The 27,998-nt window shown below is 49.1% G+C and overlaps 1 protein-coding gene across 4 annotated transcripts in view; it reads right to left on the bottom strand.

The window, feature by feature from the left end:
- Window positions 1–27,998, bottom strand: part of LARGE1 (LARGE xylosyl- and glucuronyltransferase 1) — a 524,894-nt gene that overhangs the window by 106,762 nt on the left and 390,134 nt on the right. For all 4 annotated transcript variants that reach the window (XM_082740545.1, XM_082740542.1, XM_082740543.1 and 1 more), the window contains one exon: window positions 9,515–9,619. In XM_082740545.1, the coding sequence (XP_082596671.1) occupies window positions 9,515–9,619 (105 nt within the window). The remainder of the gene's footprint in view (window positions 1–9,514; window positions 9,620–27,998) is intronic.

Genomic DNA, 27,998 nt, shown 5'->3' with positions numbered 1-27,998 from the left:
GCCCAGCGGTCAGAATGCATCTGGGCCCACCACAGTCTGGAGGCCGGTGTGGCTGAAAGAGAGTGTGCAAGGAAGCCTAGGGGCCAGCGGCCTGGACGCATCTCCCTTCCAGAGATGCCACACTTTGCCACGATTTCTTTCTGGGCTAGTGGAGCTCTACAAACCCTAGACCTCAGGTGGGAGAATGGGACCAGGTGCGTGGCTCCAAAGCGTGTTAAAGTGAGGCACAGCTCCAAGGGCACGGAGGGAAGAATCCAACAGCATTCTGAAACGGCACACTCGAAGACTCTGATTTGAGCATCAGTAGATTTTAGGGGCGGGGCCAGACGCCGCAGGGTCAGGAATGGCCCAGAGATGGGTTCATCAGCTGAAGCTTAGAGAATGTCTGCTTGATGTCTCTGCCCAGGGAGGGTGGGGCATGACCACGTGAGAGCAACATGAATATCCATCTCCAGTCCTGCTCGGGACCTTGGCTGTGTTTGCCGTTCTCTCTGGAATCCTGTTCTAGATCTCAGCATGGATGCTGATTTCCAGGTCTGCAGCTCAAACGCCATCCTCTTGGAGAACCCTTCCCCAGACAAACGGCTCTTTCTAGAAGAATCCAATTCCCTCCTAGGCTTCCCAGCACATCACATTATGTCAGGTCAGGACTTCTCAAACTCAGAGATGTCAATGTTTTAAGCTGGATGTTCTTTGTTACAGGGGACCTTCCCGTGCACTGTGGGGTGTTTGACTATACTCTTGGCTTTTACCCCAAAAGTGCCAGGAGTATCCCCCTGTGACCACCAGATAGGTCTCTGAACACTGCAGATGTACCCTTGGCAGCCAAATATCCCTGTTGATAGCTGCTGCTCTAGGTTACTGTTTCCAAAACACTTGCCATCCTCCCAAGTTATCCATTTCATTCAACAACAATACTTATGCAATGCATAATATACACCAGGCATGATTCTAGGGACGGGAGATAAAGCAAGCAAATTAATAGACAGAAATTACTACCCTTGAGGAACTTGAATCCTCATGGAAAGAGACAGAAAATTAAAAAGAAAATGAGGGAAATTATCGTAGGTCAGATGGCAATTACCACTACGGAGGAGCGTAAGGCAGGGAGAGGTGGCGGAGCTGGAGAGGCCCCCAGGTTGAAACAGGTGTTCTCAAGGAGCAGCAGAGAAGGCGGAATGGCTGGAGCTGGGCGGGTTCAGGGGCACTCCGGCATGTGAGATGGGGACTGCTTCTCCCCCACAATAAGAGAGGACCTCCCACAAACAGGGCTCCTTTCGGTCTTGGTCTGTGGCATCCCCTGGGCCTAGAACACTGCCTGGCAGGTCACAGCTGCTGGGTGCCTATGGACGAAATGTCCAGTAAATGAACAAATGGGACGGTTGGGGCTGGGGGGGGAGGGCACAGGCCCAGATCTCGTCAACGGACAAAAGACAGGGTTACTATCAAAAGATGCTCAAGGGCCACAAGTGTCTTTCCTCTTTGGGAACCTCAAATATCAAAGGAAAGCACTAATATTTGACATTTATTGTTCCAGAGATCGTCCCCAGGCACTTTATAAAATATAATCTCATTTTGTCCTCAAAGCAATCCTGTGAAGTGGGAACTCTTCAAATTCCTGATATGACAAATAAAGATTATTAGCCACCAGATATCATGGAGCTAGAACCCGAGGGAGCTGGCACTCAAACCCATGACTGTTTATCTCCAGAACATATTGTCTTTTATTTTTTTATTTTTTTAAAGATTTTATTTATTTATTTGATAGAGAGAGATCACAAGTAGATGGAGAGGCAGGCAGAGAGAGAGAGAGAGAGAGAGATGGAAGCAGGCTCCCTGCTGAGCAGAGAGCCTGACGTGGGACTCGATCCCAGGACCCTGAGATCATGACCTGAGCCGAAGGCAGCGGCTGAACCCACTGAGCCACCCAGGCGCCCACATATTGTCTTTTAAAAGGAAAAATGAAACAGGAGATCCAGGAGCAGAGGCTGACCAATGTGGGAGGAGGCCGGACACCTGCAGTCCCTTAGTCCACCTTTTAAGTAGTGATGAAAGGCAGCTACTCCTACAGACTTAGCGCCGACTACATGCCAAACCTTGTCTTGTATTATGTTCTGTGCTTCTCCCCTCTCCCACCCCCGCGTCCTCTGTGAAGTAGACCTGGCCATCCCCATCTCATATATGAATGGAAGCTCAGAGAATCAGCGATGTGCAGGGAACTGAGCAGGGCAAGACCCCAGAAGAGAGTCTGGGACGTACTGCTCACTTTCTTTCACTTCGGTATCTCTGTGGTTATTGGGTAGAAGAGGGTGTGGATTTCTGCTGGAAACTTAGAAGGCAGAAGAAAGGCCAGAGGAGATTCTGGTTCAGGATATGAAGTGGACAAGCTCTGGGAAACTCCACTGAACCTTAGGAGAAGGGTAAGTGGAGAGAAGCAGCTGGAGGCAGAATGACTACACAGACGTCCAGCTTGCTGAACTCCCTCCCAGCAGGGAGCATGGTCTTCTTCAATGACACGGACCTTGAGGGAGCTCTTGAGTGGGTCATGGCTTTGCACTGAGGTCCATCTGCTCAAAATCTGCAATGCCTTGAACTCATGGTTCTCTGGGGTGGCGGGGGTGGGGGGGCAGGACCTCTTCCTAGGACAGGCTACTCCTGTGAAGAATATTCCCACATCCCAAGTGTCCCCCTGGACATCTGTATTACGGCTGCATATAGATGTTCTAATTATCTGAGACTGGAACTTTTTGTTTTTGTTTTTTGTTTCTACTTATAGAAACAAAACTAAGTGTTGGTTTTGCATGGTTTTAGTGGTCACTGAGCCTAGAATACACATCAAGGCAAGAGGATACTTCTTACTCTTTGATCATTTGCCAAGAGATGTTCACCACTCTGGGAAAGCACCTCACGGACAGCACACAGCACTGGTAGAATCTAGGTGCCATTTTGCATTGGCAGCATCACACTGAAGACAATTCTACCCTGAAAATAGGCACAGAAGCCCCAGACCACTCCACTGGCCATCTACTGCCGCCAAGCCTCAACCATTACACATGAAGTTAGTATTATTTTATAGTAAATTAATTTCCTTTAATTTCTTCTTTAATTATAGCCAGGGCACTATGTCGATATTTTTTGAAATTATATTTATATACAGTGCAATGCAGGTAACCCTTGAATTTTATTCCATGATTGTAAAAAAGGCATTCAAAACATCTGTTACAAAAACGAGGCAAGGGCTCCTGGCAGAATGAACAGAAGGCATTTTCATTATTTTTGTGGATGACCCGAAGTTGAGGACTCAAATGAAGTCAAATAAAATGGGACAGAGATTGGTCTAAATCAGATAAAACTTGACCAGAGATAAATATAAAGCCTGTGCTTTAGGGTCAATAAATCTACGGCAGAGGCACAGAATGGGCAACCTTTGGCTGAGCAGTCATTCAGGGCGCTTTTCAGCTGAACTCAAGTTCAATTTGAGCCTGATGAGCAAATGGCAATGAAAGTGTACCAGGAGGCTGCTTCTCAAACTTTAGCATGCATCAGAAGCATGCAGGGAGCATGGCTCAAGATTTTACTTATTTGTCAGAGAGACAGAGCACAAGCGCACAAGCAGGGGGAGCAGCAGAGAGAGGGAGAAGGAGGCTTCCCACTGAGCAGGGAGTCTGATGTGGGGCTCGGTCCCAGGACCCTGTGCTCATGACCTGAGCCAAAGGCAGACACACAACCAAATGAGCCACCCAGATGCCCCAAAGGAGCATGTTTAAAGTAACATTGAGCTGGCCTCATCTCCAGAGATGCAGATGCACTTTCTCTGGGTTAGGGCCTAAAGCTGATGTTCTAAGTAGACATTCTGAATGATTCAGAAGAGTGGACTGAGTGTACAGCTGGAGGCATGAACCTCTGACGGTCTGATAACATCCAGAGCGTATCATTCAGGTCAGAGCGTCGCCCGCACAGAGCAAAGCTGGAGCTAACCAGAAATGGACAACCCATCAGGATGGCAGAAGGTCATCCACACAATTCCTTCGTTTGGGAAGAAGGTTCTGGAGAGCTGGTGACTGGCTTCGGACATGCAATGGCACACAGGATGTTGACCTAGAAGATGCAGTAGAACAGGTCTCCATCCTTACATGAGTACTGTACAAAGCCGTGAGGGAACCATTCCTCGAATGCCAAGCATCTTTCTCTGGGCTTATTCTACAAACTCTATTTTAGCTCTTCTGTGACACGCTTGGGATACAGAGCTGAAAAAGTGATAATCCCTGTCCCCAGAATTAGTGCAGGAGGTTCCCCCCACCCTTCAACTTATTTCCATAGCTCTAGGATTGAGTGAGAGTGGGAGGTGCTGCTGGGTTGGACAGCTTCCCTTACTCTCGGACGTTCCAGGAACCCTAATACACCAATATGCAACTTGAAGCTCTAAGGGAAGGATACAGGGTACAGATTTCTCAACATTATCAGTCCACAGTTTCTAAAGACATAGCGACATCTCTTGCAATGCCTTACGGAATCAGTCTAGAAAATGCCGGTCTGGGTTTATTGCAAGGTTGGCACTCAACTCTGAATCTCGATCATTCCAGGGACTCAAGTCACACTAAGTTCATTTGTGGGATATGTAAACTCTTCTTGACGAAACTACAGTCTTCTTAAAGGAAGGTTCTTGATAGCACTCATTTTTAAAAAATCTTTTTCTACCCAGGATGTAGGCATTCAGGAGCAGGTGCTGAATGAATGAACTACACCTAAAGCTAGTTTCTCTGGATGCAATTATTACAGACAGAAATCATCCAGGGACAATATTCCTTTAGAGCATAAACAGTTATTGGTTCTTGGGCCAAGAGACAAGGAGGGTTCTGGGAAATGGACAGACTTGAATACTGGATGTTGGGGGCACAGCAAAGGGTCAGCTTGCATCCCACACTTGTGGTCAGCTCACGAGAGCTGTTTGTTTAGCAGTTCTCTGGCAAATGGCCAGATGTAGGTTTTTTTTTGAATCCCTGCCACGGAATCGCCATGGCGTCTGGCTTCTCCTTCTCCACTTTCCACCAGCCACAGAGGTGAGTCAGTCCTTGAATGTCCCCATTTTATTGTTCTGTGGATAAGGATTCCTAGAGAAATCCTTCCTCCCTCCCTGGAGAGCCAGGTCTCCATCTGTCAGTCTCTGGCCTAGTTTGGAGACTGAAAGGAATGGGATGCGTTTTATTTTTAAACAGTTTCTTAAACCACATCCTCTGGTTAATATGATGTCCTTCAATTCAGGGAGGACGCATCTCGTCCTTGAGTAACCTTTGGGACTGTACACCAACACACCTCTCTGTAAGGCAGCCATCTCCTTTCCTCTGGCTTGACCTCCCTTCCTCCATCATCTCCGGCCACCTGCTACCTGTAGCTTTCCTTCCCCTTCTCTTCTTGGCTGGTGTTTGTTTTTAAGATTTTCACCATCAGTGCAGGAACTGAAGTGGGCTGAATCTTAATGAGGCCTGTCATAATCTTGTTTAAAAAAAAAAAAGTCCTGCAAACTGCTGAATGCTGGTGAATGACAGCTTCCTGCACCTAGATGATGGACGGATAGAGCAGTCAGGGATGATCCCACCTCCGTGCGAGGCTGGGGGAGGTGCCCTTTAATTCCACCTGAACGCTTATGGTGAGGGCCCTGAGCCGGGCTGTGGCTTTAGCAGTTCTGTGAAGATGGAATTAAGTGGTACACAGCTCAGGTAAGAAGAGAGGGGCGCGGGTAGAAGATGGTGAGCAGATCTTCTCTAATCTTGAAGGCCCTGTGGGCTTTGTGCCAGCAGACCGGGAAGGAAAGCCAGGAAGAGGAAGGAAGAAGCTGGCTGGCTGTTTCCAGGGGAATGTCTACTGTGCAAGACAATTCAAGGAATTAATGAAGATAATGCAGAGTCAAGCATCTGCTCTCATGACTGGTGGGTGCAGTTGAACTTGATAAATGGGGACGAATCTAAATTACTTGCAAACAGTTGCCCAGCTAAGCTGTGGTCAGGAAGAGAAATAAATGCCACAACCACCTTCCTAATGCACTTTGGTCTATCAGGCTCTTGAAGCTACATTACCACCGAGAAGCCTCCACCAAAGGGCTGGGGGGCAGGGCTGGGCTTATTATTCTCCATTCACAGAAAGAAACCCAAGGCTCAGAGAGCTGGAGTAGTTGTCCAAAAGGAACAAAGCCGAAAAGTGATCCAGTTGCCTCTTGAAGGCAGATTTTTCAACTCAAGCATTTTATGCCTTTTTTTTTTTTCCTGAAGATTTTTAAAGTAAAACACAGTCAGGAAGCTGATATATGAAGTAAAAATCATCACTTTTTCTAAAATAATATGAAAAGGCAACCTTTTCCAGATATGGGAAAAAAGAGAAAAAGTGCTAGGTGGCTGCTGCATTACATTTAAGGAAAAGCAAAGAAGCTTAGTGTTTTGTTCTGTTTTTTTCTGACCTGAGGGCTTTGATGACCTTAGCAAACTTCCTATAACCACCATTTTTAGAGCAGAGAATGGATTCCATTCCCTAAGAGGATAGGTGGCAGAAAAAACCCAAGAGGACAGAGACGGAGGTATACTGTGCCCTTGTTTTGTGGCTATAAAGCCTGACCTGTTGACCTACTTACCTTGTTAATTCCCCCATCCCGGGCTCTGTTATCCTATCGTACAAGGCAGAGAACGAGGAGGTGAACTCAAGGAGGTAAACCACCTTGGCTAAACCTAGGTGGACATTTAGTGGCTGAACGGCGATTCTAGCATGTGGATCTCCCAGCGTCTGCCCACCCCAAGCTGAAGGCTCAGTTTGGGGCTTTACTGGAGAGACCCCTTCTCAGAGGCCTGCTGCATGCTGGGATTTAGGGCAAGCGGGCGCCCTCCCCGCAGAGTGCTCAATTTCCACGAGAATCTAAGTGTTGCATGACTCATGCGCCGACGTGTGGTACAATTCTGAGTCTTAAAATAACAAATCCCCATCACGAAAGCCAGTGCATTCTGATGTCGCATAAATCCCTTTATAATGATCACTTGGTGTCACTGGCTTATTTAAATGGACATATCATTTCTAGCAGGGCTTTCCTCACCGGCTCTGCACTTTAAGTACCAGTGGGCAAGGGAAGTAACTCACTGCCTTTGGCAACGCACGTGGGGACTGGAGGTGGTTTAGATCCTTGTCTGTCTCCTGACCTCGTGCTGAAGTCAAACGGGAGAGGCAGGAGGAGACGTGTCATTTTTGACATAATAAATTCCCCGTGTGCCCCATTTCTCTTCTGCCTGCAAACCCAGACTGATGACCAGTGTGTTTGGTTTACGCAGAAAACCATAACCCCAATGTCCCGACACAGCGTATCTGCGTGATGCTGTCTATTATTCTGGGAGGAAGACAGACGCAACACACACCAGGGTTTACCTGTGATTTCCCTTCTCTCACCCAACAAACATGGGGGTCCTCCAGCTTTGCAGGAGCCTGGAGGACATGTGTTGGGAATCCCGGCTTTGGCAAAAGATCAACATGGCCTGATAATTTGCTGCTCAAAGGAAAGTATGGGGTTGGGCAGTGGTGGGGGAGGACATCTTATTGGCCCCGCAGTGGGTTCCTAAAGGTCCAGCCTCAAGTGCACCATGAAAGCCCCCAGGAGGGTTGGCTGGGAGGTGAAACAGAGTGCCACCTTTCAGAGCAGACCCTCCTGTTCCAGAAACATCCTGGAGGCTTTCTTAGGGGGCCAAATCCTAGGCCCCTCTCCAGATGCTTCAAAGACAGAGTCCACGTTTGATGGAATTCTTGATCCTGAAACCACTGAAGTTCAAGGGAGGGAGGGTTAGTCATGAACAAGGCAGCCTCCTTACTGATCAGACTAGAGCCTCAACCTCTCTCAGTGTGAGTTTCCGGTGTTCAAAGTAGAGATAAGAATAGCACCTGCCTGGTGGGTTAGTGAGAGGATAAAATAAGATTAACACCCAGAAAGCTCCCAGTGCCTGCTCGGCGGGGATGCTGAGACACTGCCTTAGCCATTATTAAAATATGTCTAGACCAGCTAACGGAGAGCCGCTGCTCAGAGCGGCCTGGCTTCTCTCAGGGGCTGCTCAGACTTCCTCACTGTCCAGCAACTCAAGTGTTAGTGCCCAGCATAGCTGGTGGCCCTGGGGGGCGCCTTCAGGAGATGGGTGGAAGGTTGCTGGCTCAAATTCTTCCACCGCAACCCCTCTGGGCTGTTAAGTCTGGAAGGCGTCACAGGGGAAAATTCCATAGTGTGAGGATGCCTGGATGTTCTGGCAAATGTCAGCTAAGGTGTGCCCCCCATCTCAAAGGACGGCCTTCACGGGGCTCCCTGAATGGCATCTGTCTGGTTCCTCAGGACATTGACTCTGAACCTTTCTTTCCTTGTCCTCCTCCAGCTTTGACCCCACGATGACCCCATGTCTGAACTCTTACCTCTGGAAGCTTGACTGTCTTCCATTTTCCCTTTGGCCTCTGGGGCCTCTGTATTTGTACCTGACCTCTCTGGAGTCTTACCCTCCGCTCTCAGCGTTGACTTCAGGCTGGCCTTAGGCTCCAGAACCCTATGGGTGGCACCATCCCCAGACACCCGCCCCACCCCAGGATAGCTGGTCTCAGATGCCAGGTCCCAGTCCTTCTGGGCCTGACCAAACCTACTGCTCCCTGAGCTCCAAGTACCAGGCCCGACACGGATCACACATCTGCATCCTTTGAGAACAGGCTGCCAAAGCAGTGGCAAAGAGGATGATGAAGGGGAAAGCGCAGAAGGATCCAGAAGCACGGTGAAAACCAAACACAGACAGGCCAGAGCTTAAGGAGAGGGAGGCTGCTCTCATTTCTTATCGATACGCTCTGTGAGGTCATGGGCCATATGTGGCCCATGTGGCACAGGGTCTAGGACACCCTAACTACTCCAGATACAGCTGCTGAGTACGGGATGAATGAATGAATGATATCATTCACAGAGATGCTTTTGCCACTGAGATATTAGCAGAAGTTACGTCACTTCTGATCAGAGACTTTCAGAGTCAACAGGACATCTGCTACTTTCCCTCCTGTAGAAGAAGTTTGAATCCTGAATGCCTACGGTGAGCACAGAGCAGCGAGCCTAACACAGACACGGAATGTGAGGAAAATAAATTTCTGTGGTGCTGAGAAGTGGTAACATCTGACGAAGAACAGAGCGGTTCTTTGTCACGGCAGAACCATCTCTGTATCAGTAGGGCCAAGGAACCTACAGGTCATATTCCTAAAAAAAGCCCAACGGGATCTAGGTCTGAAGGTTAAGTCAGGAGAAAGGCTTTTTTGTGAGATTGCCACCGCCAGCCAGGGTCTGACAGCTCAGTGCTTGTAGGTGAGGCTCTAAGAAAGAACTAGAAGGTCAGTCGTGTATGTACTGTCTGCTGCAGAATTCAGGCAGCCTCCTCCTGTGCTTTGCCTGCCTCCTCCCTCAGAGGAAGGAGCACTGAGCCCTCATGTCATCTTCCAAAACACCCGCCACGCCCGCGCCATGCTCACGATTTACCTGTGTTGTAGCCCCTTCCGAGCGCAGGCCAAGGGCGGTGATTTTTCCACAGGTTTCCCAGGTACCAGTCACTCTGGTTCTCGACCAAGCCCAGGACCTGCTGACCTGGAAAGTACAGAGAAAGCAAAGGTCTTAGAAGAAGCCAGGCTGCGTGTGCCAGTGCGCGCCGAGCTGGAGATACAGTCACGGCCGGTCATCAGCACCGCGGCTTTCCTTAGCAAGTGCCAGGCCCTGATCTCCGGGCTTCACTTGTAGGACCGTCTTTACTTCTCACACTTGGCCAGCCCCGCCACCTGGAGGCCACCCAGGGTAGCTAATTACCTTGCCCAAGGTCACCCAGTTCCTCTCTGATCAAGCCAGAAGCTCCAACCGACCAGGCAACCATGGGTCCAACCATCCCTTCAGTCAAGCAACGCCTCTGTGCTGACTGGCACACTTCAAATTCCAACTGCAAGTGTCCCCACCAGATGCTAGTTTGCTGGCTTTCTGGGCGTCCGCGGAGACCACAGGCTGCCAACAGAGGGAAGACGTGCCCTTGGTGCGGGAGATGGAGGCTCACAGACAGAAGCCCCCTTACGGCAGCAGCTCCCCGCCACAGCGTTCTTCCTCTCATACCCACTTGATCTTGAGTTGCGTGTCTGGTGCACCGGGGCCAACAGCACAGGTGAGCCAGGCCTCTTAGTAACTCAGCATCGTAGGTGAGTCAGTCCTCCCCTTCAGCTCTTAGAGCATCCCACTCCTGGGGTCCCAGGCCTTCTACGTAGGGCCAGCAGGGCCTCAGCTCCCCTGCCTTCCACGAGACAAACCTACCACACCTCTTACAGAAGATATTCCCTTGGACCAACAATCAACTATTTTATAGACCAGGAACCTGAGGTTCCCCAGGACTGTGATCTGCACGATTATGGGGGAGCCCACACATAGTTCAGTATTTGTCTGATGCCCAGATTCCTTCCACTGTCTCAGTGCAGTCTTGCTTACCTTTACTACAAGTGTTGGAAGCAGGAATAAAAGAAAAAAAAATTCACGTTGTATAGGGAAAGAAACTGAGGTGTGGACGGTTTAACTTGCAAAGTATCCCATGACTCATAATCACTGTCTTCTGCAGCTAACCGATGCCTTCTGGGGCTAAAATCTTTTTTTTATTGGCCAATCTGAGAAATACAGACCTTTCTGACCCAATGAAAGCCCAGCAACATGTTAAGAAAAACAGAGCGGTTCTCCTGGTACCCCACGCTGCGTGATATAGAACCTCCCTGGTGTGATGACAGCTCCCTGAAATGATGCTGTGTGGGTCCGGTGTAATTTATTTGATCAATTTATCAAGCTCCTATCTAAATCATCACCCCAGCACAAATACATAAATTAGACGCATGGGAGAAATACTACCACCCACTTTGTCATTGTATACGATCACATCCACCCCATGTAGAATCCCTCAGAAAAATCCATCACCAACTCAGGACGGGCAAGAGTGGATCCATTCTACCGCGATAAGCTTGCGATGCTCACAGAACACGGTGAGATCTGAAAGGCAGGTGGTCCTCAGCTGAGAAAGCCGTGTGCCGGGACCTCATTCGAGAGCTCACATGATGATCTTGCACGGAGGCTGGGGAGTGGAGCAGGGGATGGCATAGTCCTTGGGGGAGTTGGTACAAGGACCCCAGGTTCAATATAATGGATGGAGGGCACAACGTGCTCAGAAATGACAAGAGGGGAATGGTCTTTCACTGAATTTAGGGTGAGGTCCTCTTCAACCACCTGAAAGTCCAAATTCTGGGCTCTGGCGTTCCATACATTATGTTTGACCCTGATCTACTTCCTCAGAAGCTTTCTCTATGTAGCCACACTTCATTCCTGCCACAAGAAAATGTACAGTTCGGTTCTCCCTCCCTCGGCTCTTGCTCCTACGGCTTTCGCTTGGCAGGAAGTGCCCTTACCCTCGGCCAATTCCTGCCCGGAATCTCTTCCAGCGTGTCTCCAGCCCAAAGCCAGCTATGAACATCCCTGAGTGTGAACCTTGCCCTTGGCTTACCCCTGAGGCAGGAGACGGCTCTACCTAGCACTCCTGGCACTTTTGGCCATCAGCTGACTTATGCCCCATCAAGGACAGACAGGTGACACGCAGGCACACCCACACCACATGTGTAAAAATATCCCCCCCTCCACCAGTCCAAGGGCAAGGGCTGCGTATCAATGCTATAAATGTCTGCTAAGTCCATGACATCTCGTGGATAACCCTCTCCCGACTCGGAGCCCCGTAACACTAGTGTGTGTGTTAGTATCCCCGCATTTTCGAAGCTGCAGAGCATTTGCCCTCCCCTCATTCACCAAGATCCACGCATTCTCCCAGAATTCTTATTTAGAAGTGTCAAGGCATGAGAGAATTAGCAGAGGATATGAACTCCCCATTCGCAGATACTGAACCAATTTGTTGGTAAAAACAAAAAACAAAAAACAAAACAAAGCAAAACAAAAAAAAAATGAGGAAAATATCACCTATTATTGCAAGTTAGAGGACTCACTGTAGGTATTCATCATTCCAAAACCCTGACCACAGTTCAGTAAATTCTAGAAGGACCTAACTGTTGTCCTAGATGACGTCCAAAGAAACCCATGTGGATGGGCCTGCTCTCTTTCCAAGGCTTCTAGATGAGCCCGGATGATGCTAGTTCACCAGGCACCACTTACACAGCACTCCATACATTCCAGCCCTGGCGCACCAAATGGGGCAGGGGCTTCACAAGCCCACTTGCAAAACCCTGCTACCATTTTAATCATTGACAGAGCAGCTAATGGATCTGTCTAAAAAAGCAAAGCAAAGGCTTGGAAGCTGTTTACCAATTTGCATTTCCTCAACCCATGGGTACTAAAATTACCGCTATCCTGTTGCTAATGAAGGATTTTTTTTTAAACCTTAATGGAGGGCTGGTGTGTGCAAAAGAGTTGTTTGCAGCCATCGTGTGAGCAAGGCAGCCCAGGTGCAGACTGGGAGCAGGGAAGTTTGGAGAACACGACTTGAAGTTCCCCATGCGTCTCACTCTTCCTCACTCTTCCTCTGGAGACCGAGACCTTGAGCTCAAACTTCAGCAGAGCAGGGGGCGTACCGGTGTATCCAGGGGCTGTCACTCCCGCTCCGCAGTTTCCCAGAAGGGTGAGGAAGATGCTAGACCCGCCAGACAGAGCTGAGTGGGAGGAGGTGTCGATCTTGGTGAAGGAGGGGAGAGCGAAATGCTCTTTCCGAAGCTTCCAGGTAAGCCCGGAGGATGCTGGTTAAAAGCAGCTATCAGTCATACAGCACTCCACACCTTTCAGCCCCTGGCAGACGGAAGAGAATTCGGGCCATTGGGTCTAGGTATCTGCATCACAAAAGAGCCAGGGAATTGGAGAGCACTTTGAAGTCAGAGAACTATTGATCCAGGTCTGGAAGCTCTGTAACCTGCTACAGTAGGGGGTGAGACTCATTGTGGGGTTCCCCAGCACACAATAAGCTATGATGGCATCTAAATCTTGCCCCCAGACCAGCAGAACTCAGTGGCAGCCTCCTGTGTTACGCTTCTTGAGAGCAGAGAATTGATGAAGAAAAGGAATGCCAGAGCCAGACTGTCCAGCTTCAAATCCCGGCTCCTCAGCTTATTAGCTGTGTGACCTCAAACAAGTTACCTAACCTCTCAGTGCCTACGAGTTCATTCACTTATAAAGGGAGCTTAAAACACAGGACATACCTTAGCATTAACTTTTTTCTCTTGAGGCACAAGTTAATTTTGTGTTTTGTGCGTATTCAAGTGTTACCACTAACAATGCCTGGAAAACCTGTAGGATGTTGAGTAGGTATTTGCTCTTATCATTACAGCCAGGATTCCACCCCCCACCCCACACACACACCCCGCCCTCTGTCCCATGGGCCTGGATTCAGGCATCTACGGCTTTACCCATCTCCCCGGCTCCTTCCTTAGCTGACCCAGTCCTTATTCTGCCTAGACGCTGCTTTAGTTTCACATGGGCTGAGGGTCTGCTGTGTCAGAGACCACACAACAGACTACGGAATCAAAGACAAATAAAACACGGTTGTTGCCGCAGAGGCAGCTGGAAGAGGAGGAAGACAAACAATTAGGAAGCAGCATGGTCCTCGTGGTGGCAGAAATACTGACAAGTCGCAGGAACAGAGGACAAGAAATCATGGAGGCGGGGGATGGTGGAGGGTGCCGGCTGGGCGCCTCCCGGGTCGCTTACTGTCTCCTCTGGTGCACGATGGCGGCCTCCACCTGCCTCGTCCACAAAGCCCTCCACATGCCCAGGACTCCCTGAGAACAGTGCTGCCTCATGACACAACACCCTTCCAGGCAGGGGCCCCGCCACTCCCTGGTGACAATCACCCTTTCCAGCCCTGCCAACCCCAGCTCATAAACCAGGCGGCATCTGGTCTCCAGTGGTCCACGTCTAAAGCTTTAGCCTGGACGATGCGAGCCCAGGAGGCCTGCCACCCCATTAAGAGGTCAAGTCTCAGGGGACTCCTCTTTGCGGGAGGTGCCGGGGAGGACCCGGGCTGCTGGCGTGCTGCCTCCCTCAGCACTCCGCGCCGTCTCGTCTTCTTAGGAGTTATTACAATAAAACACCGTGACTAACAGAAAAGCCTTTGTCATTGTTTTCTGTGCGGCCCTGTGGTTATGATTAAGTGCGCTGTTCCCCGTCTTCCTTACTCCAGGCACAAGTTAACTTATGAAAATGAAGCTGTCTTCTTTGCTTATTCATACATCACCACTAACAGCCAGACAAGAGCGAACAAGCTTGCTATTCTGCTGGGGCCCTGGTGTCGGTGTCACCAGCCCGCAGACGGATGGCTCTAGGCTGGCAACTCCCCTCTTCCCTCCCTCCGCGGCTTCGGGCTGGAGGCAGAGCTCCGTTCAGGAGGTGAGGCCCCAGGAGCAGGGCATGGTGACGCCTCCACGGGGCACGAGGGGCACGGACAGGCCCGACCAGGCCACCAGGTGGGAGGCAAGGCCGGATGGCAAATTGGAAAGGCAAAGGGATTGCAACCCAGGCTGAGGAAGGTTCCAGCCCCAGTTCTGCAGGGCTTGGCCAGGGTCTGACTTTTTCTGAGCTTTTTTTTTTTTTCTTTTTTTTAACTATAAAAAGGCAAGAACAGAATCCATCTCCCATCTCTAAACAGATGTGCAGATCACCCAACACAGGTTGAGTGCATGGGTCCTGGTAGGTGCTCACCTGAGGCATTGCCCTGTCCCCCACCTTCAATAGTGATGGTCACTTTGTGCGTGGTGTCTGAGAAGTCCCAGCAAATGTGGTCTTACCACCCCGCCCTGTCCTGCTGGCCATAGCCCCAACCCCCCGGGGGCCTTTCTGAAGTTATCAGCTTCTGTGACACTAGTCTCTTGGCTGTTTCCCCCCCTCTGAACATCCTTTCCCTGCCTCCCCTTAATGCTGGTGCTCCCCAACTCCCGTCCTTAGCTCCCTTTTCTTCTTCTTCTACAGTCTCTCCCCGGATGACAGGATCTACTCCAGTGGCCTCAAATACCACGGACAGGAAGTCAATCCCCCATCTCCAACCCAGCTCAGACGACTTCCCAGAGCTTCTACTCTTAAATCCTTGCTCTCCACATCCTTGCCATAACCAAATCCCACCGATTTGATCCGCGGTTTCTCAAACCCGCCCTCTGCCTGGCTCTGTCAGCCCCTCAATCCATCTCCTTCCCAGATGGCTTCGCAGATCACACTGGATGACCTTTCCCTCCAGGGAGCCTTGCCATTCCATTCTGCCTACGCAGAAATACTTTGAAAGTGCAAATCTGATCATTTTGCTTCCTTGATTAAAAAGCTTAGTGCTCCGGGGCCCAGCAGAGTGTGGATGGATGGATGGATGAAAAATAAGTACTATCTATCATCGACCATCCTGGCCCATCTGGAGCCAGTAAACTCTTTCTGAACAGGATGGAAGTGGATGCTTACAGGTTAACCTCTCCAGGTAAACACCAGGCACAGGTAGTTATAGCTCTGATCGCAGATGCTCCGGGGCTGTCTCCTTCTCTCCACCCCCAGGAAAGCCCCTCGATGCATAGAGAGAGTCTGCCAACCACTGCTGCATATCAAATCAGTTCTGCTCACACCAGCAGGGGAATATTAAAATGTTATAACCAGGGGCTGTCCGGAGTATCAGCAGAGAAAGCAACATGACTTCCCAACCTCATATTTATTCTAATAAGCTACTTTAAAATAGGAAAGCCTTTAATAGTACCATTCAGGGCATGTCTGGGTGCAGGATGGCTAATAATAAGGAAAACATACAGGATCACATTACCGTCTACTAAACATCCTTTAAGAACTGCTGCACGCCCGCCCCGGGTGCCCCCAGCCAGTGGGTGCGGAAGGATAAAGCATCCGCTTAGAAGATGCCACACAAAAGGGTATTTAAGCAACCTGAATGGGTTGAAAAGGGCCGTTTCTGAACCTTCACATTTCACAGATCCTACAGCCTGAGTTCAGCTCTGCTAAATGCACTCGGGGATCACAGACACTCACAGGCACAGCAACCGTCCGGGGACTCACTCTGGGACCGCCTGCTCTTACAGGTGGAGCCCAGGAAGGGGGAGCACGGGGTTTAGGGACACAGCACCCAATGCTGGGGCTGCCCCTGATTCTATGCTGGCTATGTTCCCCTTGCACAAGCTTCTCTAACTTGACTGCCTTGTCTTCCCTGGAACGTGCATGGTAATTCTCACCTGGTTTAAATTCTAGCTCTCCTGCACTGGAATGGTCATCTTGGGGAAATTCTTTGTCCTCATTTCCCTCCCCTGGAAAATGGTAAAGGTTTTCTATTTCATGGGGCTCCACTGAGACCCTCGAGCAGGTTTCTGTGTCTCTCGTTCATACTGCATGGCCTTGAGTTGGAACCCATGTGCTCCAGTTAAAAAGGTTCTTCCGTCGACCATTTGGTTGCCTTGGGGGTGCATGACGAAGCTTGATTCATTGTTCAGGCAACCCCGATCTCATTTAGAGATAAAGACCCCATCTTTGCTGACCTCAATAGCTGAAGGATAATCCCTTCTAAGAGGAATTAGAATCTGTGTCACTCCAGAAGGTAGAATTAGGCTGAATGAGTGAAGATTGGAAGAAGATAGATTTTGCTTCTTAGAAGTGAGAGTTCCATTAGAGTTCAGCAAGACGGAAACAAGCTGCCTTTCTAGCTTCTGAACACTGCCTGGTTCTGGAAGAAGCTGCACGATTCTGCCCTCACCCAGCAGGTATACACTGAGACCCCACGGTGCAGGGGGGTCCGTGCCAACTGCTGGAGACAAGGCACTGTAGGAAACAGACCCAGTCCCTGCAGTCTGGATTTTATGATCTCTACAAAAAGCTTCTCAAATGGGATAGCTATCATCTGCCCGGCCCTACCCCTCACCTCCCTGAAGCAGATTCTCCTGGGCAGGGGAGGCCTGGGGATTTCTTGGCAAAGACACACCCATTAATTCTCATGCATGACAGGTTTGGGGACCTTTGGAGAGGGAGGTCACTCAGCAGGCATGCTGGGGGAGGGGGATTTCTGCCTCAGACTGGATGGTCTTAAAGCTCCCTTCCGACCCGATTGTGAGCGGTCTTTACTGTACGCCTTTACTGAACGCCCCAACGAGCTCTCTCAGCATCCCCCTCCTGCTGTACTGTCCACGTGCCCATACTTCCTCCACCTGCACTGTATCTGTGTGAACCCAGCTGCCCACTGATGGGGGCCCCTCTTCCTCAGGGCAGCCCCCTTTTGGGGGGCACTTTGCCCAGGCACTGGGGTATGAGCTCTCCATGCCCTGTCTCTGAGTACCTTACAAGCCCAAGAGGTGAGCACTGTGTTTATCTGTATCGTTCGGAAGGGAAACCGAGGTTTAAAGAAGTCACATCACTTGTCAAGGACCAGTGGCTGGGACCACAGAGCCTGGGCTGTGTTCACATCTCTCTGTGCGAAAGCCTGCATTTCCACACCTACACTCTGCGTTAGGAACAATCTGCAAGGCATCTCCCTCTCCAAGTGCCACCACTGTGGGCAAGGCTCCAAAACGAGAGAGTGGGTAGAAAGTCTGGCCAAGGCGTATTTGACCCGCACAGCTGTTCCTGCCCACACGGCCCAGAATCCTGCAGAATCTCTGATGTCCATCAGGTGCTCTGAGACTAATTTCCTTCAGCATCAATCCCAGGGCGCTGAGCTGAGAGTACTTCCTACCCAAGGGCATCTAGGGAGAACAGAAGGACAGCCCGAGGCTCAGAAAAGAGTCTACAATCCAATAAAGGTTCAGGTAACGATTGCATCTGCCAAGAAGTAAGAACAAGTCCCCCTCAGCTCCCGACCCTCTCAAATCAGTCCCATATGGGCCCACATTAACTTAATTTACAGTTTAAAAAAACTCCTGCTCGATCTCAAATAATGATTTCTCTCTTCTTCCTTCCCTGATCTTTGGTCTTTGGAAATGGGAAAAACTAAAAAGGAACACGGGGCCAGTCGTTGGGCTCTCTTCCAAGGCTGTTCTTATCACACTGATTCCTAGGACGCCTGGCTGCTGTTCCCTCTTAGACAAGGCCTCAGCCAGGGCAGCAGAGCTGGCCCAGATCCATCTACAACCTCCATCCATGGACTCCTTGGATCTTCTTTGGAGAACACGATTTGCTGGCATCTTTCAGATACTTCATTTAGGGATGCTCCTTTGGCTCACTAGTGACAGCACCTAGGAGAAATCATCTCACTCTTCCTACTGGGCCTGCAGGAAAAAGCACTTATCTGTATGATTCTAAGGCCACGACAAAAGCTCTGGGTTTTCCAGTTATAGTTGATCCTTGAACAACATGGGTTTGAACATGCAAGTCCACTTACATGCCGATTCTTTTTTTATAAATACGTACAGTACAGTAACGTATTTTCTCTTCTGATTTTAACATTTCCTTTTCTCTAGTTTGCTTGTTTGTAAGAATATGGGATAGAATACATGTAACATAAAAAAACACGTGCTAATCACTTATTCACATGATTAGTAATTCTTCCAGGCAATAAGTAGGTAAGTTTTGAGGGAGCCAAAGTTATATGTAGATTTTTCACCTGAGCAGGGTTGGGGAGGATGTTGGATGGGGAGGAATGTTGGTGCCCCTAGCCCATCATTATTCAGTTCAACCCCATCAGAAGTCAACTGTATTAACTGTGCAACCTGGACCAAAACTACTTGATTTTTGAGCTTCAGTTTTTATTTCTTTAAAATAGTGATCCAAAGGGGGTACCGCAGTGTTTATAGCAACAATGTCCACAATACCCAAACTATGGAAAGAGCCCAGATGCCTACTGAAAGACAAATGAATAAAGAAGATGGGTGTATACATATAATGGAATATTACTCAGCCATCAAAAAGAATGAAATCTCACCATTTGCAATGACATGGATGGAACTAGAGGGTATTATGTTGAGTGAAGTAAGTCTCAGAGAAAGACAAATACTATATCATTTCACTCATATGCGGAACATAGGGGAAGGGAAGGAAAAGTAAGATAAAAACACAAAGGGAGGCAAACTATAAGAGACTCTTGAGGAACAAACTGAGGGTTGCCGGAGGGGAGGTGGATAATGGAGACAGGCACTAAGGAAGGCCCCTGATGGACCATGAGCACTGGGTGTTATATGCAACTGGTGAATCATTAAATTCTGCTCCTGAAACTAATAATACAATATATGTTAAATAAATTGAATTTTAATTAAAAATAAGAAAATAAAGTGGATGATGGTAAAATTCATCCTGTTTCCATCTTGTGGGTTTTTTTATTGTACTTTTTTTTTTCAGTAACATATAATGTATTATTTGTTTCAGGGGTACAGGTCTGTGATTCATCAGTCTTACACAATTCACAGCACTCACCATAGCACGTACCCTCCCCAATGTCCATCACCCAGCCACCCCATCCCTCCCACCCTCCTCCACTCCAGCAATCCTCAGTTTGTTTCTTGAGATTAAAAGTCTCTTATGGTTTGTCTCCCTCTCTGGTTTTGTCTTGTTTCATTTTTCTCTCCCTTCCCCTATGAGCCTCTGTCTTCCTTCTCAAATTCCTCATATCGATGAGATCATATGATAATTGTCTTTCTCTGATTGACTTATTTTGCTATGCATACTACTCTCTAGTTCCACCCACATTGTTGCAAACAGCAAGATGTCCTCTTTACCCACTCATCTGTTGATGGGACATCTAGGCTCCTTCCATAGCTTGGCTATTGTGGACATTGCTGCTTTAAATGTTGGGGTACGCATGTCCCTTCAGATCACTACGTTTGTATCTTCAGGGTAAATACCCAGTAGTACGATTGCTGGGTTGTAGGGTAGCTCTATTTTCAATTTTTTGAGGAACCTTCATACTATTTCCAGAGTGGCTGCACCAACTTGCATTCCCACCAACGGTGCAGGAGGGTTCCCCTTTCTCCACATCCTTGCCAACACCTGTTGTTTCCTGACTGGTTAATTTTAGCCATTCTGACTGGTGTGAGGTGATATCTCGTTGTGGTTCTGATTTGTATTTCCCTGATGCTGAGTGATGTGGAACGCTTTTTCATGTGTCTGTTGGCCATCTGGATGTCTTCTTTGCAGGAATGTCTGTTCATGTCTTCTGCCCATTTCTTGATTGGATTATTTGTTCTTTGGGAGGTGAGTTTGAGAATTTCTTTACAGATTTTGGATACTAGCCCTTTATCTGATATGTCATTTGCAAGTATCTTCTCCCATTCTGTCAGTAGTCTTTGGTTTTGTTGACTGCTTTCTTTGCTGTGCAAAAGGTTTTGATGTTGATGGAGTCCCAATAGTTCACTTTTGCCCTTGCTTCCCTTGCCTTTGGTGATGTTTCTAGGAAGAAGTTGCTGCGGCTGAGGTCGAAGAGGTTGCTGCCTGTGTTCTCCTCAAGGATTTTGATGGATTCATGTCTCACATTTAGGTCTTTCATGTGGTTATTTTAAGAGTAAAATAAAAATGTTGTCAACTGTTAACTACTGTTCGACTTCAAGTATTACCATTATTAGCAAATATTTCCTGGTCTTTGGTAGCTATTACTCAGTTTTTTTCCTCATATAATATTCCCAAGATTACAGCATTATTGCTTGCTGATACTCTATATGTGTGGACGCCAGACACTCAGCAAACTTTATTCTTGGGATATGGTCTGGAAGGTGAAAGTTGCCAAAAGAGGTTTTGGTATGTCTGAGCAGTAGTCAGGAATCTATCTTCTTAAGGATGGTCATTGGGCAGATTACAGAGGTGGAGGGATGCTCATTCAATAAGAGAGGACAGAGAGGAAGTTTGGAAGAGAGATACTAAGATAATGAAGGATCACCAGTCTGGACTACTCAGTACCAGTTTAATGAAACTTCCTATTTCGAAGATCTCTGTCTTTGCCATGAGGTCAATCACTCATCCACTTAGCAAATACTTATTGAATACATATTAGTTAAGCACCAGGTTGGGCTATGGGGATGCAATGGTGGGTTAATTGTGAGATGGTCCCCACCTTCAGTGCAGCTTAGGACGTATGAGTTTGCTAGGGCAGCTGTAACAAGTACCATAGACGGGGTGGCTGAAAGGCCAGAATTTATTTGGAAGTCCCAGACTGAGATGTTGGCAGGGTTGTTTCTTCTGAGTCTTTGCTCCCTGACTTGTAAATAACTGCCTTCTCCCTGTGTCTTCACATGGTTCCTCTGTGTGTCCTAATCTCTTCTTATATGGACACCAGTCGTAACACATGAGGGCCCATCCTACTGACTTCATTTCATCACCCGTCTAAAAACTCTCTCTCCAAAGGCAATCACATTCTGAGATACTGGCGGTTAGGACTTCAACATATGAATTTTGGGAGAGATAACTCAGCCCATGACACAGGGCAAGGTTGCTAAACAGTCACACCAACAAGTGTGGAACTTGACGCTGAAGGGCTGGGGAAGGTGAGGTCAGAGGTCAGAGTGCTGCCAGGGACTGTAAGAGGGGAAGTCAGTCAAGGAGTCATCTGAGGAAAAAAGGATCTGATCGTGATCTGAAGGAAGATGGGAAGAGTACCAAGGCAGGGGGACAGTGTATGTTAAGACCCTGCAATGGGAAGCTTGACAAGGATGAAGGATATGGTGTCATGGAAAGATACCTGGTCTCTGTCCCTTGGAATTTCCTGAGTGGTAAGGGTGACAGGAGCACCTTTTGTTGTAATGAGGTGACTCCTGGTGGGTCCCTAGAGAGCTACATGGAGGGCTAGTTGCCAGAAAGACAAAGTCTTGATTAGAAGCTCAGGACTTTCACCCCACTGCCCAGCCTCTAAGGTGGGGAGAGGGGCCGGAGACTGAGTTCATCACATATGGCCAATGATTTAATCAACCATGTTTAGCTAATGAAACCTTCACAAAGACCCCAAATGATGGGATTCAGAGAGCTTATGGGTTGGTGAACACATCTTCGTGTTCAAGGATGGTGCCCTCGGAAAAGGCATGGCACCTCCACCATCCTCCCCACAACCCTGCCGTAGGCATCTCTTGCATTTGGCTGTTCCTGAGTTGTAGTCTTTAAAATCAACCACTAATAGTAAGTAAAGTGAGTTCCTGGGTTCTGTGATCTAGCAAATAGCAAAGCTACATGAAGATGGGGATTGAGGGAGGCCCTGACTCAGTAGCCAAGTTGAATGGGAGTGTGGGTTACTCGGGGCCCGATCATGCCTGGTGTCTGATGGCACAGGCAGAGCCCAATGGAGGGACAGAGTCCGAGAGCCTGTGGGGTCTGACGCCAACTCCAGGTAGTAGTGTCAGATCTGAGTTGTAGGCTGCCCACTTGGTGTCCTCCGACAGTTGGTGTCAGGAGGAAAAACTACCACGCAAGGGACTAACAGCCAGCGTGGCTGAGACACAGACCCCACAGAGGAGGTGGGAAGAGACCTGTGGGGTTTTGAAGGCCAGGGCCAGAGTAAGGAGGCTTCTCCTTGAAGGACAAACTGGGGGCACAACTGAAGGGCCCGAGGCAGGGAGGACTGTCTGGCCACAGGACACCGGGCACCATGTGCAAAGAAGACAATGTGGACGGTGCCCTGGGGGCGCTACACAGCCCCCGTTATAGTCAGCGAGGGCCAGTGTGATTGGAGTCTGGGTCTGGAAAGAACATTCTTGCTGCTGTGTGGGAGATGGGTCAGGGGATGCTCGGCGGGGTTAGAAATCAAGGGTCTTATTTTTCTTTCTTCCTTGCCCTTCCTTTTCCTCCTCTCCCCCCTCCCTCCCTTCTTCTCTCGCTCTTTCTTTCAGAAGCAGCCCAGTGGAAACGGGCAAGCCTAGAGATGAGCAGAGAGGTAAGGGCTGCAGACACACAACACGGTCAGCAAACACCGTCTGAGGGATCTGTGTGCCCGTGGGATGCCTGGGTTGACGGCCGTCCCCACCGAGAGGTGGAGGCGAGGGGCCTGCCATCTACTAAGGGCATAGGGCTTGTGGGAACGGGGGCAGACTCTGCTGCTCTCATAGCCCCGGGTCCCCCAGGGCTCCACAGACCCTGGGGAGCACCGAAGTGCTCTCTTCCTGCCGGGAACAGTGTGGTGCAGACAAGTTAGCCTGCGTCTGGATCAGGCTCTGGGAAACAGATGGTAAAGGGAACTTGACGACATTACGTATGTGTCTTGGGGGATGGGAAAGAGGTGCTGCTGGGTGTGGGGTAAGTCTCTGAGGAGGTGGGACTCGCCCCCGACACAAGTCAAATCAAGCACAGGGGAGGAGGAAAGGACAACTAGATGAAGAGGATGGAGGGAGAAAGTTCTCGGGGAAGAACTCCCGCACGTGCTCTGGCGTCAGCGTGGGGAGACATGAAATAATAATAATAATAATAATAATAATAATAATAATAATAAAATAACATACTCAGCTGTAGAAAGGAACAAAGCACCGATGCACGTTACAACTCGGTTGAACCTTGGCCGTGTTATGCCTAGTGAAAGAAGCCAGACACAAAAGCTCACATACTGTAGGATTCCTTTCATATATCGAGAATAGGCAAATTTATAAAGACAGAAAGTAGGTCAGTGGTGAACAGCGCACAGCGGGAGGGATGGTGCGGAGTGACAGTTTGCTGGGTACAGGGTGTTCCGGGGTGATGAGAATGTCTCAGAACCAGAGAGAGGTGACAGCTGCCTCACCCCATAAACAACTAAACACTCCTGAATCACACATTTAAAAATGGCTAATTGGTTGAAATGACGCGAATTTCACCAACATAAAAGCTGATGATGACGTAAGCTACTATGGAAGGAATACTTGGTATAAGCCAACGATATTTTACACGGTTGATCCCACTGAGTCTTTCCCATGGACGCCAGAGCCCTGAGACCTTCCCTCAATCCCCAGAGCTCTGCCGCTCCCCGCTCACTGGTCTGTGGCCCTGGTGACCTCCGTCCAGCCCACTGCTTTAAATACTGCCCACATGTTGTCCCCAGTCTGATTTCCACACTGAGTTCCAGAAGTATAAATTCAACTGCCCAGCTCAGTTCTCTGGTTGGGACATCTAGTAGGTGTCTCAGACTTGGGATGTCCCATCCCGAACTCTAGATTCTTCTCTTCCCCACCGGCTCTCCCACCCGTGGCCGGAAAAAGCAGCTTGTTCTCCCCATCTCTCTAGGAGCTTAGAGGAGAAATGATGGGAATCATTCTTTTTCCCTCAAGCTTTACCTAAGTACAGTAGAATTCTACAGACTCACTGACATTTTTGTAACCATGTGCGGTCATGAAATCATCATCACCAACAACTACAAAACGGCTCCAACTCCTTGAAGTCTCCCTGTGGCCCTTCTGCACGCGATCTACCTCCCTGAACCCCAGCTCCAGGCGACTGCTGCTGACTTTCTGTCACACTCTTGTTCAGCCTTTTCTAGGACTGCACATAAACAGAATCACAATCATAGAACATGGAGTTTTCTATGTTCGACTTCCTGTATTTAGCACAGTGTTTCTGAAATTTACCCAAGTTGTTATATGCATTAATACTGCATTCCTTCTTGTTGCTGAGCGGGACCCTCTTATCCCAAAGCATGGGTATACCACCATTTGGGTGGAATCCCGAGTTCTTGTTTTGCCTAAATTCAGCCTGGGCTGAATCCAAGCTGTGGATCTGGATTATCACTGGGACACCAATGGTGTTTAAGAGCATGAGCTCGCAGAAAGGAGAGGCTGATGGAGAAGACCAAGGCAGAATCCCGGGCCCCATGATGCTTCACTGTTGAACAAAGGAGAGAGAGCCAGAAAAGGGCTCCCCCATCACAGTAGAAAGCTACCATATGGTACAGGGTCAAGGAGAGCTGATGGGGAGCTAAAGGTAGGGGTTCTAGACTGTCAACATATCCACTCTTTCTCTAACATTTGCAATTAAGCAGCCTCGACTCCAAAGCCCCCATTCCGCACCCTTCCGCCTGCCACCACCTTTCATTCTCAAGATGTTCTACCTACTATGAGGTTTCTAACTGGCTTCCCTAGCACCGCCAGTGAAAAACCAGGGTCTCCTTACTTCTTTCACCAACTTCGGATTCAAGTGGCTGGTTGTGATGCACACCCTTTCAGGAGAGAAATCTGTGGCCAGTCTTACCCCCGAAACCATCTGCTGGCCACAGCAGCCCACAGCTGTAGGAGAGCTGAGCCCCAAACCACACTCCTGTCTGTCAGCGACCTCATAAGGCCAAGGACTCATGTAAGAAAATTGTGTGTTTTCAGAAAAGTGTATGTCTTGTGTTTAGAAAAGTCCCTCTGGGTCTAAGGAAACTCTGGCATTGAGGATGAGACTTTGTGTACTCTTAAAAACCAAAACCAAAACCATAAGACCCCATTGCAGTAGCATGGCCCAGGATCCGTAAGCTGCAGGGGCTTGGGGAGTATTCTGGCCCGGACTTGTCATCTGAATGATAAGGAAATGGAAGCAGAGAGAAGGTCTGCAACCAAGGCTGTGTGGTGCAGGTGCTCTGTCCTTCCTAGGTGTGCTCTCCTCTGGTTGCACGGAACACGAATTAAGCATCTATTATTTTCAGAACACTAGGATAAAAAAAGGGTGGACACACTTTGGCAGGTGCTGTGACATTCCTGGACTTTTAGCCTCTTATTTACAGGTAAGAAACCTGAGGCTCAGAAATGAGTGCAACCAGCCCAGGTTCCCACAGGCGAATGATGGAGCTGGGATCCAAGAGTGACCCCGAAGACTAGGTGGTGTTTCCTGGGATGAAGATAAAAGGGGAAGGAGAGGAGATTAAAAGAAACTTCCTGTACTGGAGAAGTGTTAGGGACAGCATGCAAGAGTGACGAGATTCTCAGAGTTTATGCATGGATGATTTATGAACTTGGCACAAGCCCCCTGTCTTTTGGGGCATTTCACTGCAGACTCGCAACTCAATCCACAGGTAGCCAAGGGCAGGAAAAGAGCTGAGTTGCCCTGTCCACAGAAGGTACAAGTCCTGGGCACTGGGTCTGACTCTGGGTGACAAGCCAATAGACAAGACAGAGTCCTCTCCCTCCAGAAGGCCACAGGTACATCAAGAAGACAAAGCACGTGATCAAATGCGTGGCCCGAGACATGTTATAACAGAGACATGCTAAATGGCTGACTTTGAAAGGACATTAGAACAGTTTATCAAAAGAGGTCCTAGTGGAGTTAAAAATACTACACTTGGAGCAACCTTAGTAATCATCTCGTCTAACCTTTTCACGGCACAGCGGATGGAACGGAGTTACACAGGAGGAAACAATACGCCCAAGATTACGCAGCTGCGAAGAGACCAGAACCCTTGCTTCTTAACAAAAACGGTCCTTCTCCGCTGCTCAGGACCACGGTGGGCAGGAAGGCTGCCGAAACCAACAGCTGGACCGGGCTGCGGGGATGGACCCCGGCTTCACTCACGTCCTTCCACTCATTCTTCTCACACGACCCTTGCAGAAGCTAAATAGCAGACAAGCCACACAAACCCCTGGGATTCTGGTAGCTGAGTCACTCTCTCTAAGCCTGTTCACTGCTGACCCCTTGGAGACAGTCCTCTCTTAGCAAGCCAAGGGCAACGGACCTATAATAGTCAGCTGATGGTCTTCTCTTGGCATGGTATTAGATCACCAGGAACAAAGCACAAGACCTTGCTTTTTAATAGTCTTGATAACCTTTCTGATGGAGACTAAATGGAGGCCTCCAATTCAAAAGAGGAAAATAATTTTGTTTGGTAAAGTCCCAGAAGTGATTGGGCTGTGGTGGGAGAGAGCCAAAGAAAGGATGCGTGTGTGTGTGTAGATAAGCAAATAATTCTGAACAAGGAGCCAGCATTCTAATCTAGACTCACTCATCCAGCCAGCCAGCCAGCCAGCCACCTAGCCATCTACCCATCCACTCCCTCATTCATCCAACATTCATTTCTTAAGCGCCGGTTATGTGCCAGGGACCGTACTGGGCTCTGAGTCGTAAACAGCAACAACAAAGCCAAAAACCTTAAGGCGCTATCTCACTGGCACATTCCTTCCGACGGAGGGGCCAGGCCACAGACAGATCCGTGGTAAAGCGCCAAGTTGTGCTGAGACCCCACGAGGTCAAGTAGATGAGGGGCTCAAGAGGGATGGGAGGAGAAACCAGACCCTGCCAGAAAGGAACTTTCCCTCTGCCCAGAGGAATGCCAGGGCACGAAGAAAGAGTGGCCGATGAACGGGGAGCCCACGATGCTGAAGCCTCCGGGACACGAACGGTGGCTGCTCTGCCGTGTCTGTCTCAAGCGGACGGGCTGCATACAAAAGCTTTTGTTGAGGCTCAATCTGGAAAAGGTCACCGATTTAGTAGCAAGTGGCAGGTGAAAAATCTGCCTGGGATGACACGTGTTCTTTATTTAGGGCTGAAGGCTGCTTGAGAATGAATAGGTCAGAAGGCCCCGGGCTGCACGTGTCTGTCAGAAGCACATGTCAGAGCCGTCGGAGGAGGGAAATGATGCCCATCTCGGGGAGAAGGACAACGGGGTAAAAACGACAGACTCTCGAAGCCCGGAAGCTCAGAAGTGTGGGCTCTTCCATCCTCTTCTTTGTCAAAGAAGAAGAATTCATCTGGACTGTGACTAATGAAATGCCCGTTCCCTTTGCCGTCAGAAATGAAGCCTGCACGATCTGCTACTGAGCTCCTGCCAAAGGCCTGGGAGCGCGGAGTCACCGTGGGGGGTGGCGGGCTGAAGGCTGGAGAGGGGACCGCAGGGTGCTGCGGAACTGAGCCACGCTGCCTGGGTCTGTGCTGAACGCCTGGGTCTGGCCCCCCAGTTCTCCCCGAAGGACACTGAAGAGCTTTACACAACTTCCCATTGCGTTTAGTGCAAAGATCCTACTGAGGACCCTGTCCACCAGGCCACTCTTCCTCTTGGAAAGTCCCTGGTGAGAAATTCCTTTCAAACCAAACAACAGGATTAACCCGAGTCCATAGAAAATAAAGGACATCTATTCTTTTGAAGCAGGAATCCTCT

The sequence above is a fragment of the Mustela nivalis genome (genome assembly GCF_964662115.1).
Source record: "Mustela nivalis genome assembly, chromosome: 7".
Lineage (NCBI taxonomy): Eukaryota > Metazoa > Chordata > Mammalia > Carnivora > Mustelidae > Mustela > Mustela nivalis.
This window is presented reverse-complemented; position numbering and strand designations above follow the sequence as displayed.